The sequence below is a fragment of the Coenobita brevimanus genome, chromosome 98, assembly GCF_032717465.1.
Source record: "Coenobita brevimanus isolate Jiangsu-jjx chromosome 98, ASM3271746v2, whole genome shotgun sequence".
NCBI classification, from domain to species: domain Eukaryota; kingdom Metazoa; phylum Arthropoda; class Malacostraca; order Decapoda; family Coenobitidae; genus Coenobita; species Coenobita brevimanus.
The window spans coordinates 633,081-651,200 of NC_137051.1; the positions used below are offsets into that span (position 1 = coordinate 633,081).

Below are 18,120 nucleotides of genomic sequence, written 5' to 3' on the forward strand. Positions count from 1 at the left end.
ACTGTGTACAGTATACTAAGCACATAACTAAGCACCTGAAAGATGAAATTCAAACATACCTGAACTCTTAATATCTAATGTCAGTAAGGAAGCACATTCCCCAAGTGTTCCACTCTCCTTGGATACATCAGTGTTCTGGGTACACAGTGTACAGTATAACTGACAAGCAAAGCACCCAACAAACAAACTCTCAAATTACGACACAAGGCACCAACTTTCATAACAAAAGTCCCTGTTCAAGTCCTTACACAAAGGTCATGTGGTCTGTACTGGACTGACTGTGCATCATATTACTGTACACCACTGCCACGCCCTCAATGTGCATTCTAGGAAGCCTAGTACTGTCCAGGTAGCCAAATGTGGCACTACACATCCTCAGATACAGTACTGCACTATCACTTGGAATATCACAAGTAGCCTACATGTGGCAAGCATACAAAAACTCAACTATAGAGTACATTATATGCATTTACATGCCGAAAGTTTAAATACCAATACTGCCTACATCATGATATGCTACAGGTATGTATCATGGACTGCTAAGAAATTTGTTAATACCTTCTATAGCAGGAACTGAAAAACTTGGGGAAACTACTAAGTCAGCTTCACGGGAATCAATGTAATTCCAATAAGCCATATTGTGACTGACTGTAAACTCAACTGCAAACAAGATGGTCAAAAAACGGTAGCAGGCTGAGGACTGACTGACCATGAGGGAAACTACTACAGTATCATGTCCAGCAGATTATTAGGGCACAACATATGTCTTATCTTGACTAATGCATGTCTGATGGTTAAGTTTAATTTTTATTATGGGTTTAACAGACCCTATAAAGATGTTACTACTACAGTACTGTACAATCAAAATCAAAAGTTAGCTACATTTCCCTGCTGGCAGTGGCAATATGAGTTGTTACATGAAAAATCTGTATATGGGACTGATAGAACTATGAAGTTCAAATGAGTAAAGTACAAGATGGAAGGATTGATGTTCCACAAGGAATGAGAATTTCCCATACCAAGTACAGTATAATGCTCACAGGGAATTCTCAGCTTTGCATGTGACACTACCTGTATATATCATTCTTAATCCTTATTTCTACAATCAAACATCTTTACTTGTTAAAAATGTTTTATTTGTTAGACTAAACAATATACATCTCTACTTGTTATAAATGTTTTATCTGTTAAACTACAATACCTGTACTGTACTTTATACTTTCAACTTACGGTATTACTACTGTATATGTGCTCAACACTACAATCTACACAGCACTGATATCTTACAGTAAGCATAACTAATGGAGTGACATGCACAAAAAAAAAAATGGAAGTCTTGTTAGGTCAAGGGTATGACTATTAAAAAGAAAAAGTTAACTCCTGGAATCTGAAGATGTATTTTTCAGTTCGTTCTTGCTACCTCCAGATGGTTATACTGTACTATACTCTGCATGAGAGACTTTTTGAACTGGAGAGGTTAGATACAGTATAAGCTGCATTAGCCCGTTTATTACTGACGTGCTCTCATAAGCTGTATAAAATCACTTTGTTGCTGCAAAAATTAAAAAAACACTCCATCATCAGAAGGAAGGCAGGTACAGTGCTAAGGCACGGTATATCTATCACATTGAGGCCGCTGTTGAGTTCACTTTTATATAAACCATCTCATTGTTAATTTGTTTTCAGCTCCGCATTTGATTTATCCATTCATTAATCATCCAAATTCTTTACTGCATGATCAGGAACACAAAAGCCCAGGGTCAGGCTACTCCATCAAAACATACAGTATTCTGCAAGAGACTAGTTGCTTCCCTCTAAAGGGCATTACTGTATATGGGCAATATAATCCAACCACCACCCCTAAGGTATACTCTTGTGGGACATCTAGTTGGATTGCCGAAAGATACTATGGCACTTCAACATCTTAGTCCCATCATAACTCTCTAACAAGTGCATTCAAATATCATTACCACTTCTTCTGCCATTTTCTGGTTTCCTGAGCAACATTAACTTAATCGTTACACGGCTAGCCCTTACTTTACTCTCACTAGTTACTGTACTTCAGGACTATATTTTGTTCACCTTAGGAGAATCTTTTCAGACTGGATGGGTTACATATTTGGCCTTCATTAATCCCTTCACAACAAGAGGTCTCCCCTAAACTGTATCAAACAGTCTGCATTATATGTAAAATATATACCTCCTCAGGCTGAAATGGGTAAACAGCTCTCCTCTCCCACTTCCCTACCCTTAATTCCTCCTCTCCTTTCCTGTCCTTCACTGCCCACTTTTCTTCCTCCCTCAACTCCTTTTCCTTCTCCATCTTTCCCTCTGTACATCCCTGTACCTAACAACCAATTTAACCTAACCTAACCTAACCAACCATACCTAATCTACAAGGCCTTACCTAACCTATACCACAACCTAATCTAGCCTAATCAATTAAACAAACTTAATCTAACCTGACCTTACCTAACCATATTTAACGTACCCTAAACCTAACATAACCAAACTAACTTCAATCAATCCTCCTCCTCCTCTTCACTCGTTTACCTTTTCACTCATTCACTCATCCCTCCATCTTCACTCTCCTGCCCCTCAAAATCTGATGAAAAATATGTATCCAGTATCTCCTCAGCCTTGCTCCTTATGGTCGGGTTCACATGCTGCTGTAGCACCTCCAAATGACTCACACCATCTGCTGCTCGAAATTCTTCCATGGCACCACTCACTAGTTCGGGTTCCTTGAGAAAATGAAAAAATACGAGAATCAGTTATGCTCTCAGGGTCTAATGACTTACTCATTGCTACATGAGACTGTCAAATGTTAAATAAAATATTAAAGCTGTCCCAGTCATGAGAATGCTGACAGTAGTAACACCCTCTGGCTCTTATGCTTCACTCTCAGCTGAATAAAATAATCTAACATCAGCTACAATACAATACTCGAGTTGTGTTGATCACCAGTGTTAAGAAGCTATTCTTCATCATCATAATCACCACCACAATACCTGTGTTTATATGGGTGTTCCTGAAGATGTTACTGTTGAACTCTACTGCCCAGTTACACAAACATACTTCAATTTCCTCCTCATTTCTTAAAAGGAGGAAAATGGACTGCAGGTGAAGAGTAGCTTCAGTCTTCTGTTGACTGACTTCACGTCCAGATAGGCCCTGGGCTTAATCATCAAGAATGTACCATCTACCAATGCTTCACTGCCCTTCCATACTGTTCTCAAGTTACAGGGAATTTGTGTAACCAGCTCTTCGTGAAATGAGTTTAAATTAGGATGGGTTAATTAAGGTTAGATTAATTAGGCTGTGGTTATGTTAGGCTAGGGTAATCTAGGTTAAGTTTGGGTTAGGTCAGGTTATTTTTACATTAGGTTAATTTATATGAATGCTTAACATAGCATTCATATGAACTAACCTAACCTAACTAACCTAGCCTAACCTAACCTAAACTTAGATTATTCTACTCTAACCTAACTGCAGCCTAAATTAACCTAACCTTAATTAACCCATCCTAATTCAGACTCACTTCACGAATTCACTAGGGAATTCATGAAATCGCTGGTTACACAAATTCTCTGTAACATATATACAGTATGTTAAGAGCAGCTTCCTTCTGTTCACCTTTGGAAGGAAAATTTTCTATATGATCATAGCCTTTGGTTCTTCCTTTTCTGTACTAAATAAAAATCTTAAACTTCTTACATCACACAAAGGATTTTAAAACATTGCACCCAAATAGATGGGTAAATTAATTAACTCAAAACTCAGTAGAAAACAATACCTTCAGAATGTTATGTATAGTAGTGAGAGCAACAGTGACACTGGATGTCTCAGTAGCAGCCAGCACTCCTGCCATGCCTGTCATACCTCCAGCCTTCACCAGTGCATCCATCTGTCCCAGACTGCCATTGGTCATCACATTACCCAGTGCCCACGCCGCTTCACGCTGCAACTCCAGTGAACCCTGAAGGATCATCAACAAAGTTATAAACTTACTCATTACAGTCACAGCTTCCTAACAACAAGTCATCATTACCTCAGAAATCAATCCATTCAATTATCCAAACTTGTAACCCAACTGGAGAACACGTGCCTGAGGATAAAAATAAAATACAAGCTACAGTATGTCACTGGACTAAAAAGGCTGATCCTCCACCAATACAACCCCTGATCAACTCTGACCTGATTGAGGGCAGCCACCAGGTCAGGTAGGATACCCTCATCAACCACATGTTGGATCTGGTCCTTAGTGCCGGCAGTGAGGTTGGAGAGTGCCCAGGCAGCGTCCCTGCGCAGCGCCATGTGATGGTGGGAGCGCAGCAGCTTCGCGTACAGTGGCACAACACCTGCCGCCACAACTGCATCCGTCTGGCAAGGTATTTAACTCTTTCAGTGCCATATTTATCAGAACCCTAACCCTGCTTCCCACAAATCAACAGTCTGGTCAGAAAATAAAAGTTAACTCCACAGCTGACTCCAATATTCAGAGAATTACAGATACAACCTTGAAATAAGCTAACCTGTTCATCATTGCCGACAGTCAAATTTCCAGTTGCTCTGAGTGCCGGCACCACCTTCTGGCGGTGACCTGACCCCAGGTGTCTGACCAGTGCCGGCAGAGCACCCGAGTCCATAACTACCTGCAGACTGATGTCATCCAGGTCAGCGATGTAGCCGATCGCCCACAGCGCATCAACTGGACCCAAATGATGCAGGAATGATAGAACAATATGTTTCCATAAGCTGCCTTTTTCACATTCCTTTCAGCCTCCTCAAGCAAGGAATCTGACTTCACCAGAGAACCAAGGTGGCCTGCCATCATCCTCTGCATCAAGATGGTCAACTAGCTCCTTGAGTACTAGCATGCAGGCATACTACTACTGTATACAATTCCTCAGCAGTTAACCTCCATTTTCTCCAAAGCCTTATTCCTAGCTTAAAGTAATAAATCAAACTAAATACAATCACCCATGATGACTTACCATTGACCTCTGTGTCAGGGTGATCGAGAAGCTCCTTGAGCATTTGTACACAGGTGCGGCACTGGTCTACCTCCATCACCTGGCTTTTGTGGCGGAATAGGTTGGCCAACACCCATGCCACCACTCGCACCAGTGACACCTGTGAGTTGCAGTAAACCTTTTTAACTATCATTTGACAACTGATAAGTTGAGGTAAATCTCGGCAAACATCATACAGTAAATCTTCATCAGAATTACAGAATCCTGGGGGAAAAAAAATACCATCTAATAAAGACACTTACAGGTGGCTCTGAGCTTTTACAGCCAGTGTACTTGGTGTCCAGCGAGTCCAGAAGAGGTGAAACTATACCGGCACTCACTACAAAGTTCCTCTGTCGTTCACCATCCCCGGTAATGTTGCCGAGTGCCCATGCAGCCTGCTCTCGCACCTCGATGCTGCGTGACTTCAGCAGCTCGATAAGGATGGGTACAGCACCTCCATCTGATAAAGGGTCAAGGCAGGCATAATGGAAAAAAAAAAAGTCACAAATGCAGCCAGATGTAAACATTTCCAAATGCTTAATAATGTACAGATTCCGTCAATGTATGGATCAAAGTTTTCTTTTGTGACACACAGGATGACTGCCAAATATATGCAGACAGCTGGACATGTAAAAAAAAAAAATGACAATACCTTGATCCACAGAACACCCTGACAAATGTCTATATTCTACAGTATGTGGCACAGGAGGCTTAGTAACACCTTCCTTAGCAACTTGGTCTGCATATGAAACCATAACATTCTCATTTAATTTAACAGTTTCGATCACACAGCTCAGATTAATAATAGAGGATACCAATGTGTAATAGGTGAAATAAGATGTCACTCATTTTCCAGAATCACTCAAAACAAGAGACAAAGCCACGTACCAACTACTGCCCGGGTCTGCTCTGATGTGCCAGCTGCCAGATTGGTTAGGGTCCACGTGGCCTCAAACTGCAGGGTGGTGCTACATGGATGGCAAAAGCATTTCAGTTAACCTCTTAAATACAGTTACAGAATTTAATTATACACATAATCCCGCTACCAGGCAACAATTTTGTTCAGCTGGGGATACTACCCTAGTAGTGAGAGGTTTACTGAAAGCTATACTTACACATTTCTAGCTTAATGTCTCCTATGTTGGATAAAATCTGAAGACAGCAAGAATTAAGAAAAAATATATATATATATATATATATATATATATCGCCAGACTGAATGTGTTAATATTTCCAGTATGGTAAAATAATATCTAGTCTTGCATTACCTTTATGAAGTGTTAAGTCTTTAACAATTGAGGGTAAGTGACTGGTCTATATCCCTAGTGGCATTATGACTGAAATATTTCCAGCTACCTCTATGGGATTCAACTTTATACACACACAGCACACACATTACCATCACCTATTCCTATGACAACTGGCACTGATTATACTTAATCAAACTCTTGTGATATACACATACTGAAATATATTACATTTTTCTTACACAGGTTAAAAACTCCCTCTAAAAGCATGACTCCTAACAGAGTACTGTATATTCAAAACCAAAGATGAAACTTGAAACATCAAAAAATATACACTCATATTAAATGGAATTTATGAAGGCTACATCTAACTCCTCCAGTTCAAATTCTCTCCAAAATCTGAAGAGAATCATCATGAGAACAAAAGCAAAATAAATGCACTACTAAAAGGGTTAACCTACTCTTCCTAAATGTCTATTATCTCCCTGCTCCCACTCACATTCCCTCAATTATGTTATTTTACTGATAGCAACTCTCCATCACCAGAACTCCGCTCCTCTCACCATTTACACTCCTCCTCTCACCAAATACTGTACATCCCTCTTCACTGCCACCACTTACATTTCCTTCCTTCATCAGTCACAACTAATATCCTCTGTCATCTCACCATTCATTCACCCTCATCACTCACATCCACTTTCCCCCTCCACTCACATTATATCCTTCACCACACATACAACCTCTGTCCTTCACCACTGACATCCACCTTGCCTTGTCTTCTACATCCTTCTTCCCTGACCATTCATCTCCATCACCATTCACATACTCTTTCCCTCATTATTCTCATACCCTCTCCCTCACCACAAACCTCCATACCATTCATAACCTCTTTCCCTCGCCACTCACTCTTTTTCCTGCTGCATGTGGGGAATCAGCCGGGTTATTATACCAGCCCTCATAAAATCCTTAATGGGTGGGTTTTTCTCAACTGATAGCAGCTTCCGGGCTCGCACTGTGTTTTTGAGACGCTTGCTGCCGCTCTGACTCCCAATCCCCCTCACTATTTCCTCTATTGTCTCCTGGGTGTAGTCCAAATCCTGTAAACACCAAAAGCATACTCATTTTATCTGTACAGATAAATCATAATAAATGATCATGCACAGTAATTGATATTACAGTCTCATCAACATTAACACTACTTAGTACACAAATAAGTAGTTTCACTTGCTACTGATATCATGAAAGAAGGAAAAGGGAGGGATGGCAAATGACTGATAATAGATAAAGAAGGTGTAATTCAGTACTCACCTCTCCATCACTGACTACCACATTTTTCTCCTTATCTCTCTCATCATCTTGGGCTGTCTGGTAGGCAAAATATTCATGTAAGTGATTTGGAAGTCCACAATATTGTTCTCAGTATTACATTATTCAGTATGAGACTCCATTAATTTGGGCCATCTGCTGAAAGTACTATGCGAAAGATCAAATACTTCAACTGGTCCAGCTACAACTGCCAGAATTATGCCACTGTTCACTAGCAACACTTAAAGTTTCCTCTTTATCTCAGCAATTCCTCTTAATGTCAGAATGTAGCTACTACTTTTTACAAAGAACTTTCAAGATAAGATATTCTAACTTTCTTTTGATAAGCATAAAGTAAATCTGAAACCAATTCTAAAATACAATACTGTACATGGACAGCCTGGATAGGGATCTTAAATTTATGCAACACCTTCTAAAAATATTTCATTTAGTTTAATACTGAATAAGTTAATGAACTGGAGTGCCTGTTTTTCTATTCAACTATACAGTACTGTATCAACAAGAGATATCCAAAGATTACTAACTTACCGCTGGCCTCTTATCAGTGTCGCTGATGTCAGATGCTTCCTTCAACTGCAAAACACAAAAATTAGGATACTCTACTAACTTTTTGTGAACTCTTACCAATAATACAGTCGAAAAACACTCATTACGAACTGTCAAAGATAACATCCCTGCTTCTCTCTCCTACAAAGTCTTAAAACTTTCCATTTTTCAATATTCTCTATCACTCTACCTCTTTCCTAATGAATAAACTTAGAGCATCCTGTTACCTGTATAGCATTACACAAGCATGGTTGTACACTGGCTTTAATAAACAAATTCATCACAGGCCCTAAGGCTGTATAGCTGTTTATAGGCAAATGCCATAATCCTGTAAGGGGTGGCCATTTGACTTTGAGTTAGCTAAGGAAAACCACTGTAAAAACCAGTTCCCTTAGGGCAACCATAGTGATGTCAGGAGTATAGTGGGTTAAGACACTCCAACTGGATGGAAGGGTTTATATCTGAGAGATGGTTGGAGTTTACAGTTCAGACTCAGAGAGAGTGTGAGGCTTGGGGGTGGGTGGGGGGGATGACAATATATAGACATAGGACAAATACTTTAGGCTTTTAGCACTCTTCCATTACTGTATAAGTTACACTGTCAAAATCTCATCACATACCATTATCTTGGAATATAATAACTTATTTTCCACCCTCCTATAAGAATTGTCAGTTTTCACATTGTTTAACTGCCCTACCATACTACAGACTGGGAATTTACACCTATATTCAAGCAGGTACGCAAATCAGCTGAATACTACTACTACTACTGCTACTACTACTGCTGCTACTACTACTACTGCTACTACTACTGCTACTACTACTACTACTGTATCTTCACTGTGTAAACACTTCCCAATTTAAAAGTATTTAAACACTTGCATGAAGTGGGGATGATTTAATGTTTTTCAGTTTGTTAACAACACTTACTCCTCTGCATTCTATACAGATAATTTTATATATTCTGATTTAGACTTGGCAAACTTTACAGTTTGCATTTGGTTCAATTGGGTTGGTAGAGTGAGATGTGGTTGGCTTGATCACAGTACCTGTATAAACAATACCAATGCAGTATTTACAAGGCCAAGCTTATTTACAAGGCCAAGCTTATTTACGAGGTCAAGCTTATCTACAGGAACTACAATACAAAACTTCATCAATAAAAATCTACAAACCATTAAAAGCTGTTCGATAAAGACATGAACATCAACCAAAAAAATAAAGAGGTTGCATTTTGGTATACATTTATTTTCTGCCACTCGTTGTGACTATTAAAAACTCACCAAATCCTCACTGGTCAATGTAGGAGTTGGCTGGTCAAAATAAGCGGATGATTAGTGTAACAATGGTCATACCTCAACCATGGAAAACATTACAGTACATCATTATATTCCTATTTTCATTAAAACTGTATATATGAGAAAATTACTTTCTGTCTATACAATCTGAGCTAGATCTGACTGAACAGATAACATTCCTGCAAAAGACTCCTCTTATAATCAGTTCAACCACAGAAATAAAACAACACTCACCGTCCTTCGCTTCCCCGAACACTGGAAAGAAGAAAGCATGCAAGTTTTCATACACAGAAATTTACAAGCACTGCATATGTAGAGATCTTAAGCCAAAACTGTATTTCACTGCACTGCTTAGGCTGAAAGCTGGATGAACACCAAGTTATATTAAGCCATATTCTGGTCATTTTGTTCTTCAGTGTCATAGATAATGTCAGTAACAGTAAAGAAATGGCTAGTTCAGAATGACGCCCAATGGAACAAGGTGTACCTCCAATATTCATTATAACTTAAATGGCTGGGCAAATCTGTCAAAATTTCCAATTCTGGTTGTAATGTGAAGAGTTTCATAGCCACCTGTTTCTGGGTGATATCCTTTTGACTAAATTCTTACTTTATTCTTACCAAATAAAGCTATTCCAATTAAGACAGGCATCTCATTCTCAGAGATTTATTAAGATTGTCAAGAGTGCAAGAATTAAAAGAATCGAGACCTTCCCCAGACTGGGTGGACGTATCATAGCATCATACCTCTCTGGAGTTAGTTGAGGAATCTTGTAAAGAGTCTGGTTCCTTCCTCTTGCCAATCCCTGGAAGTGGCTCTCTGTATGCACTGCATCTGTTGAGGGCGAATGCAATGTCCAGTACTTAGCAGAAAGAGAAAGTGTCATACATGAACATACCTATAAAGTTAGATAACATAGGTATGTCTTTGTAGCCTGGGTTGGGTTGGGTCTGGTGATGGATATGTAAGATTAATTTCAGTTAGGCAATATGTGATTAGGCAATGTTTTGGTTATGTATGGGTTAGCATATAGGCCTTCCACATAGTCACTGGGTATGTCTGATGTCTGAGCACGCTGCTCAGCAGATTTGAAGCATGGTGACAAATCATGCTATATGCTGTAGATCAAAAGCAAGGATGGTGTTTCAGCAGATCACATCTACACAATCACTTTCCAAGCATCTTTAGAGTACTCCAACACTGCAGGTGCCCAGTGACTGTCTCGGAGGGCCATTTATGGTTCAGTGAAATGCAGAACTATTTTAAAATATCACAAAAGCTAGAACTAAGGAAACTTATAAAACCATCCGTGACACCAAGCCAGCCTAGGTGGTCACATTAACAAAGGCCTAAAAGACATTACCATAGCTGTTGAAATATTTTGTAATTAGTAATGTAACAGTAATGGAATGATAAATACAGTATGTGGTATATACAAACAAATGCCAGACTCACCATGGAGAGGGATATGCAGCACAGACAGGCAAAGCACAATGTGATGGGTCATGGCGGGTGAGGCACAATGTACCAATATCAGTGCATGCCGGATGGGACATACATGAAAGAGGCAAGAAAAAGGTTTTAAGATAACTATGGTATACAAATCAGTATACTTGTCTCGCTGCGCTAATTGTGTTAGGATATATAATTTCTTCCATGATAATCTTGAAACCCTGAGGCCAGACTCACTAATAAGACCATGACTGATTTCCTCTTTCAACCACAATTTATTTTTCTAGGGTGATGAAGCAGAATCTTACAAGGAGAGTGCAAAATCTTCCAGTGTCTCTTTGATCTTCCTGCAAATACAAATGGACATTAAGATGAACCTGATCGTAGTTTCTTCAGCTCATACTGAGATGGCTTTAACGCCCTTTCCTCACCAGTTTATATCTGTATCTGGAATGTTAATATATTTTCCATGTTGTTTCTCAAGTATATGATGACATTAAAGATATATAAATAAAAAAGGAATAAGGTGTAATGTATTAGATAAATAACTGAGAAAGAGATGCATGAGATCCTCCGTAGCCAATGAGATACAGATCTTTGTGAAACCCACTCCTGGTCCTTACCTCATGATGGTGCGCCTGGGTATGGGGGGATGGGAAGAGAGTACATCTGCGAGGGGGGAGGTGGGGTCCGGGGCAGGGGGGCAGCGGTGTGCGGTGAACCAGGTGGGAGGGATGCTGTGCTGGAGGGGCCCCTTGTCCTGGGTCAGCAGAGGGGGGCGCATGGCACTCACCATCTCCTCCAGTTTGGCTCTCCTGGCTCGGATGGACTCAATCTGCAAGAGGGCATGGTCATATCACCATCATCATATCATCACCACCACTTCAACTGTTTCTAAATTAAAATCCAGTCTGTCATATCTGAAACTGGGACAGCAGCAGTGTGAAGCAGAGTCTACCTTTCCTTTCCAGTAACTATAAATCATAGTTAGTTGGCCATTTCAGGTAATCAGTGCTGGAGAGGGATGCATTCGAGGTGGCACTGATACGCCATGATCAAACAGCTCTGCTCCCTGGTTATACAAATGTCCATCAACTCACTCACTACCTCTCACAAGGAGGATGGCAGACAACAGATGGACAACTTCAACCAGCACTCCCTCGGGTTAGCATTTAGGCTAACTTTATCAATTTGTGCTTTTAACCTCTCAGTCGTGAACCAAATCAAGCATGTCTCACTTGGAGATGCTTTACTCAGTAGCATTCCATCAGGACATAGGCCTATCCCTGACTATAAATTATCCCTGACTTTAAATGAGTGTTGTCCAACAATTATCCCTGACTATAAATGACTAAATGAGTGCTGTCCCACAATCATCCTTGACTATAAGTGTTGTCCCACAATTATCCCTGACTATAAATGACTGTTGTCCCAGGCTCATCTCAGTGTGAACCCAGTAGACTACAGGCTGACGTTGAGTCCTCCCCCTGAAGCCCACCATCCTCCTTTCATGGGTTTTGGAGTGAGCTGTGGGACATTTGCTCTGAATAACCTGCTGTTGGTGATGTAGTATGAACACATCCCACATCCCTCTCTTGCATTAAGTGAAAATTGACTACTATACTCTCATCACTCATAATCATCATCATTCTCAGTCAGATCACTGCAGAACAAAGGCCTCTCCCATCTGATATACTGGTTGTTACCAAACCAACCACTACTGTATACTCACATTCATGGGTAAATCTGCACTGGCCTTTCTGCCTCTCCGTCGTACTGAAGATGCAGCTCCGAGAGACATGCTGATGATGGGTGCATTGCATGTGAAGTTGTACCACTCACTCAAATCCCCTCCAACATCATTATCCCCTCCAACATCATTACTGTTAGTCATTCCACAGTGTCATTATCTTGATGCCGCTGGATATTTTCTAGGTACTGTATGCATCATATAAGTTGCTATTTCACATGACTTCATAACCATTTTTTTGTCAATCAACAGTACAGTATCAGTTTCACGATATCCCTAAGATTTGTGGTCATGTTCCTGTTCTAAATGATTTCCATGGACATAAATTTATAACTAAACTTGGTTAGTGTTGTATTAACAATCACTGTAGTATGGCTACATCAATTCATGTTCAGGTATCCAGATATGCCTAATGACCTTGATGGCAATGATGGTATCTTAACCGTTCATGCAGCCGTCTAAGTCCTGCAGACTGTGTCCCATGGTGCTTATGATTACAGTAACATTCAGCTCTCATGACTCACTATCTGCAAATTACAATAGTCTGGCATTAGGTAAAATTCTTTTGTCTCAACCATAAGACATGTAATGGTGACAGTAATAACAATCCCATGCATCTCTTCATTTTCAGCTGAATAAAATTGTCTGACTAACTGGAATAGTATACTGAACCAGATGTATTCCAAACATGTGACTGTTTAACAAATACTTCCCACCAACATAACCATAAGCAACACCACCAGTAACATCATCACCCCTCAATCATCGTCCCGACCTCTATTTCCGCCCAAAAATGAAGACTGTGTCCCGAGAGCAAGAAGAAAAACATGATATTGAGAACTGAACAACACTACGTCCAGTAAAATGAGCCACACACACACACATTATATAAGTCCCCATGGGAATACTGACTTTGCCTCAGACACAACCTTCCATATGTATGCACTTCATAATACCTAACAGTCAAGCCAACGACCTTTAAGCTTAAAGAGAGAGAGAAAAAAATGCAAACCACTGCCACGCGTTCCTCTATACACTATTTATCCAACCACGTAAAGCCCTTGTCAATTCCCTAGACTTATCAACCTCCATACTTCACAATCTCATTCACCATACCTATCCATTTACTTGTTGGCATACCAAGTCTCCTTCCACCTTCAAACTCACTCAAATGTACCCTTTTTCGCCAACCTACTTATGCCTATTCTCTTCATAGTACCATACCATCCTAGTACACACTCCTCCATTCTACCTCAGACTTTAAGGAAGCCTGAATATTATATTCATGTTAACTCCTGACAATTTTATTTTGCGGACTGAGTCATAAGATAACAGAAGATTTAATTCATTGCAATTTATAAAGCAAGTACAATCCATCCTAATCTAATCTTCAGTAATGACGGTAAATGAGTGAGGAAGGAGGCAACATTGTGGATAATTACTGCCCAAGGGATGCAAAATCTAATACTACGATAACCTGTTACTCTCTAATTACCACCAGCACCACCACGTACGTGACAAGGTGTACCTATCCTAATACACGTGGGTCTCATTCATTACTGCTCAAGGTCATGGAGAACAAAATGCCTGCAATAGCTCTGATGTGGAATGGCAAACCTATAAATCAATATCGTTTACCATAATACTGATTTTCATTCATCTATGTACACAGTATCCAGTAGCTTTTGGTTAGATAAAGGCCTATTGGGGAGAGAGAGAGAGAGAGAGAGAGAGAGAGAGAGAGAGAGAGAGAGAGAGAGACCACCCACCCTCTATCACCACACATCCGTCATCAATATTGGAGTAGGTCATGGCAAGGTAAGGGAATGCCAAGATGATAAATTATTCACACACGTTCCATCGCTGCTACACTTATCACGTAGTATAAGTACACCACGCCGCCACCGTGTAGCAGGCTCTCAACTCCACGCACAAGCTTAAATGGCACCAGACTTAAGTAAATTATTTATCTATCGATCTATCAATCTGTACAGTATACCTGTCTACGTTTTCGTCTTTCTTTTTACAGTTGGCTGGAAAAAGGATGAACAAATTAGGAAAAAAAAAATGACGATGGGTGGCAGAGAACAAGGAACAACATTCCTCCATAACCTCGACTTACATCAACACAAATTTTGCCTGGAAACTCAGTGGAACTCTGACCCCACACACACACACACACACACACACACACACACACCGTTCTGACATGGTATTTGTCGTCTATAATCACGGCAAACTTCCATCACTAAACAGATCGTCACAACTTCGGTACAATAGCAAAACTCTGAGAAGTGATAAATGAATTATTCTAAGAACCAGCTCCATTTCTTTCTAGCATTCTCTACTAACATGCCTGGAGACTGGCGGTGGGCAAGAGCACTGTATTTCATCCCTTCAGCACGAGGACATTTAATCTAATCTGGCAACAATAAATGATCTAACAGCTTATGACAAGAACTAAGTTAATGAAGGTCATATCAAATCCGCCATCTGAAATCTGAATATAATCCTCTGGAGGCATTATTACAATTACGTTTTTCATATTACTGGTGATGCATGCGTGTCTTTTTTTTTTTTTTTTTTTAACCTGCTGATGTTACACTGTTGTTAATTCTTAGTCCAGCAGAGTTTAGGTTCCGATATCTGCGTAAGTGTTTAAAGGAGCTACCAATCCCACCCTTACATTCCATTCTGAATTCCTCCAAGTTTCTCAGTGCACACTTTTGAACTAAAAGCCAGTATTTTCCACATTTTTTACTTACAACACTCTATCTATCTATCTATCTATCTATAGCCCGGCGCCCTAATCCCGCAAAGGGTGGCCGCAGACAAAACGCCTCCAAGTCACTCTGTCACCCACCATTTGACTACCCTCCCCCCAACTCACCCCCCCCTCCCTCATATACCTCTCAACTCCCTCCCTCATATACCTCAACACTCACTCTCAGTAAAAAGTAAACGAGTCAACAACAGCACAATTAGGCTATGAAGTACTGGAACAACTTATCACTTTAAAACTATTGGCACTTGTGATCTCTCACTATCAACAGCACCTCAAACCACGTACGTACCATCTTCACAAAGCTTTCAGAATATCACTATACTGTACCGTCAGTATGAATAAATTGCTGCCACAACTTATCTTTTCACTACACACTGTCAACAAAAATAGGCTACTACATTCTTTTCACCATAACAGGGCCCTTATATTCGTCCTTTTGCAGTTTTTCACGAAGTTCAGAGGCAGAAAGACAATACTGTACTATGGCTCTACATCCTTTCCACGGCACTTCATGTCAGGCACTTAATTTACTGTCTCAGCACTGAAGAAAGTATAGGCCAAGTTAATGTAAATAAAAAAAAAATCCAAATAAACACGGTCAACACTAGACTAAGCACAGTGATAGTTTCCCGGCAGCACTCTGTATATTTATTCCCCTCGCCTGACTACAGCCTTGTGGGGCCTTGCATGTGCTGGTGAGTGAGACGGTTCTCCATGTGATAACTGCCGAGAGGGGAAAAAGGGGGAGGTGGAAGGAGAGGGGAGGGAAGGGGGTGGAGGAAGAACGAGAGGGGATGGAGGGAGAGCGTGAGGGGGTGGAGGGGAGAGCGAGAGGGGGTGGAGGGAGAGCGTGAGGGGGTGGAGGGGAGAGCGAGAGGGGGTGGAGGGAGAGCGAGAGGGGGTGGAGGGAGAGCGTGAGGGGTTGGAGGAGATGAGCGAGTGCGGGTGGAGGGAGAGCGAGAGCGAGGGGGTGGAGGGAGAGCGAGAGCGAGGGGGTGGAGGATGAGTGAGGGGGTGGAGGATGAGTGAGGGCGTGGAGGAGGGCGAGAGGGAGTCGAGGTAAGAGTGAGGGGAAGTAAAGAGAGAGGCAGGGAGAGTAGAGGTGAGGGACGGGAAGTAGGAAGGACACAAAGAAAGGGAGGAAAGTAGGATGGAGAGAAAGAAAGGGAGGAGGGGTGAGAAATGGAACGGAAGTAGGGAGTGGGTGAACGAGAAGAGGAGAGTGAGATGTAGGAAGAGGAAGAGAATGGGGAGAATCAGAATGGAGATAGGGAAGGAGAGAGGAGAATGAGGTGGAAAGGGAATGGGGAAAAAACTGCTCAGAGGGGATGGGAGATGGATACTGAAGGGAGAAAGGAAAATAAAAGAGAGAGAGAGAGAGAGAAACAGACAGACAGAAAGAGGGGGGTGTGGAGGAAAAAGTGGTAGGTGAGTAACAGGTGACAGGAGTAAGCAACGGAATGGGGAGAGGGGAGGGGGTGAGGGACAGCGAGAGGGGGAGAGGGAGAGAGAGGGTGAGGGGGAGAGGGGGAGGGAAGAGGGGACTGGGAGAGGGAAAGGGGGCGGGGAGAGGGGCCGGGGAGAGGGGGAGAGGGGCCGGGGAGAGGGGGCGAGGAGAGGGAGAGGGGGCGAGGAGGGGGAGAGGGGGCGAGGAGAGGGAGAGGGGGCGAGGAGAGGGAGAGGGGGCGAGGAGGGGGAGAGGGGGCGGGGAGAGGGAGAGGGGGCGGGGAGAGGGAGAGGGGGCGGGGAGAGGGAGAGGGGGCGGGGAGAGGGAGAGGGGCCGGGGAGAGGGAGAGGGAGAGGGGCCGGGGAGAGGGAGAGGGGCCGGGGAGAGGGAGAGGGAGAGGGAAGAGGGAGCAGAAAGGTTAGCTAGAAATAACCAGTGAGGTGGGGAGATTGGAAAAGGTAAAAAACTTATTAGAAGTAAATGAAGGAAGAAAGGTTGGGGGGGGGGAAGAATGGTGAGGGAACAGAGAGGCAAAATGAAAAGGGATGAGTGGGAGGGAGGGAGGGAGGGAGAGGAGGTGGAAGAGAAGGGGGTACGGTGGTAAGAAAAGTGGAAGAAGGGAGGGAAGAAAAGGGGAGGGAGGGAAGGAAGAAAAGCGGAGGAAGGGAGGGAAGAAAAGTGGAGGAAGTGAGATAGGTGCGAAAGAAGTATTAGGAAACAAACAACAAAAAAATGTGGATATACGATGCAAAAAATCTGGAGGGAAGACATTAGGACACTATGTAAAGTAATAAGGGAGGAAGAAAAGGAATGGAATGGAAGGGAAGGGAAGGGAAGGGAAGGGACGGGAGGGGAGGGGAGGGGAGGGGATGAGGGAAGGGAAGGGAAGGGAAGGGAAGGGAAGGGAAGGGAAGGGAAGGGAAGGGAAGGGAATGGAAGGGATGGGAAGGGAAGGGTAGGGAAGGGAAGGGAGGGGAAGGCAGAACAGGAAGGGAAGGGAAGGGAATGGTAGGGATAGGAAGGAAGGAAGGAAGAACGGAAGGAAGGGAGAAGGGAAGGGAAGGGAACTGAAGGGATGGGAAGGGAACTGAAGGGATGGGAAGGGAACTGAAGGGAAGGGAAGGGAACTGAAGGGTAAGGATGGGAAGGAAGGAAGGATGGAAGGGAAGGGAAGGGAAGGGAATGGGTGAGAAGGAGAGGGGAGGGGGCAAGAAAGGAAGTCAAAGGAAGGGGTGTATAGTATGTGCATA

At 42.2% G+C, this 18,120-nt stretch overlaps 1 protein-coding gene across 1 annotated transcript; it reads right to left on the minus strand.

Annotated features, from left to right (window-relative positions):
- Positions 1-2,267: 2,267 nt before the first annotated feature.
- On the minus strand, positions 2,268-12,673 carry LOC145414146 (uncharacterized). Its single transcript, XM_080283713.1, has 15 exons — positions 12,621-12,673; positions 11,512-11,723; positions 11,197-11,235; positions 10,183-10,270; positions 9,670-9,690; positions 8,120-8,164; positions 7,574-7,630; positions 7,172-7,362; positions 5,907-5,986; positions 5,273-5,478; positions 4,998-5,154; positions 4,536-4,711; positions 4,198-4,383; positions 3,797-3,979; positions 2,268-2,744 (listed from the first exon to the last, which is right to left on the minus strand). The coding sequence occupies exons 1-15, from the start codon at positions 12,624-12,626 to the stop codon at positions 2,562-2,564; spliced, it is 1,830 nt and encodes a 609-aa protein (XP_080139839.1). The 5' UTR covers positions 12,627-12,673; the 3' UTR covers positions 2,268-2,561.
- Positions 12,674-18,120: the final 5,447 nt, after the last annotated feature.

Coding starts and splice junctions, on each gene's coding strand:
- LOC145414146 (XM_080283713.1), bottom strand. Junction 11,236..11,511: donor CCCAGGCGCACCATCATGAG/GTAAGGACCAGG, acceptor TTGTATTTGCAG/GAAGATCAAAGAGACACTGG. Junction 7,631..8,119: donor ACACTGATAAGAGGCCAGCG/GTAAGTTAGTAA, acceptor TTTGCCTACCAG/ACAGCCCAAGATGATGAGAG.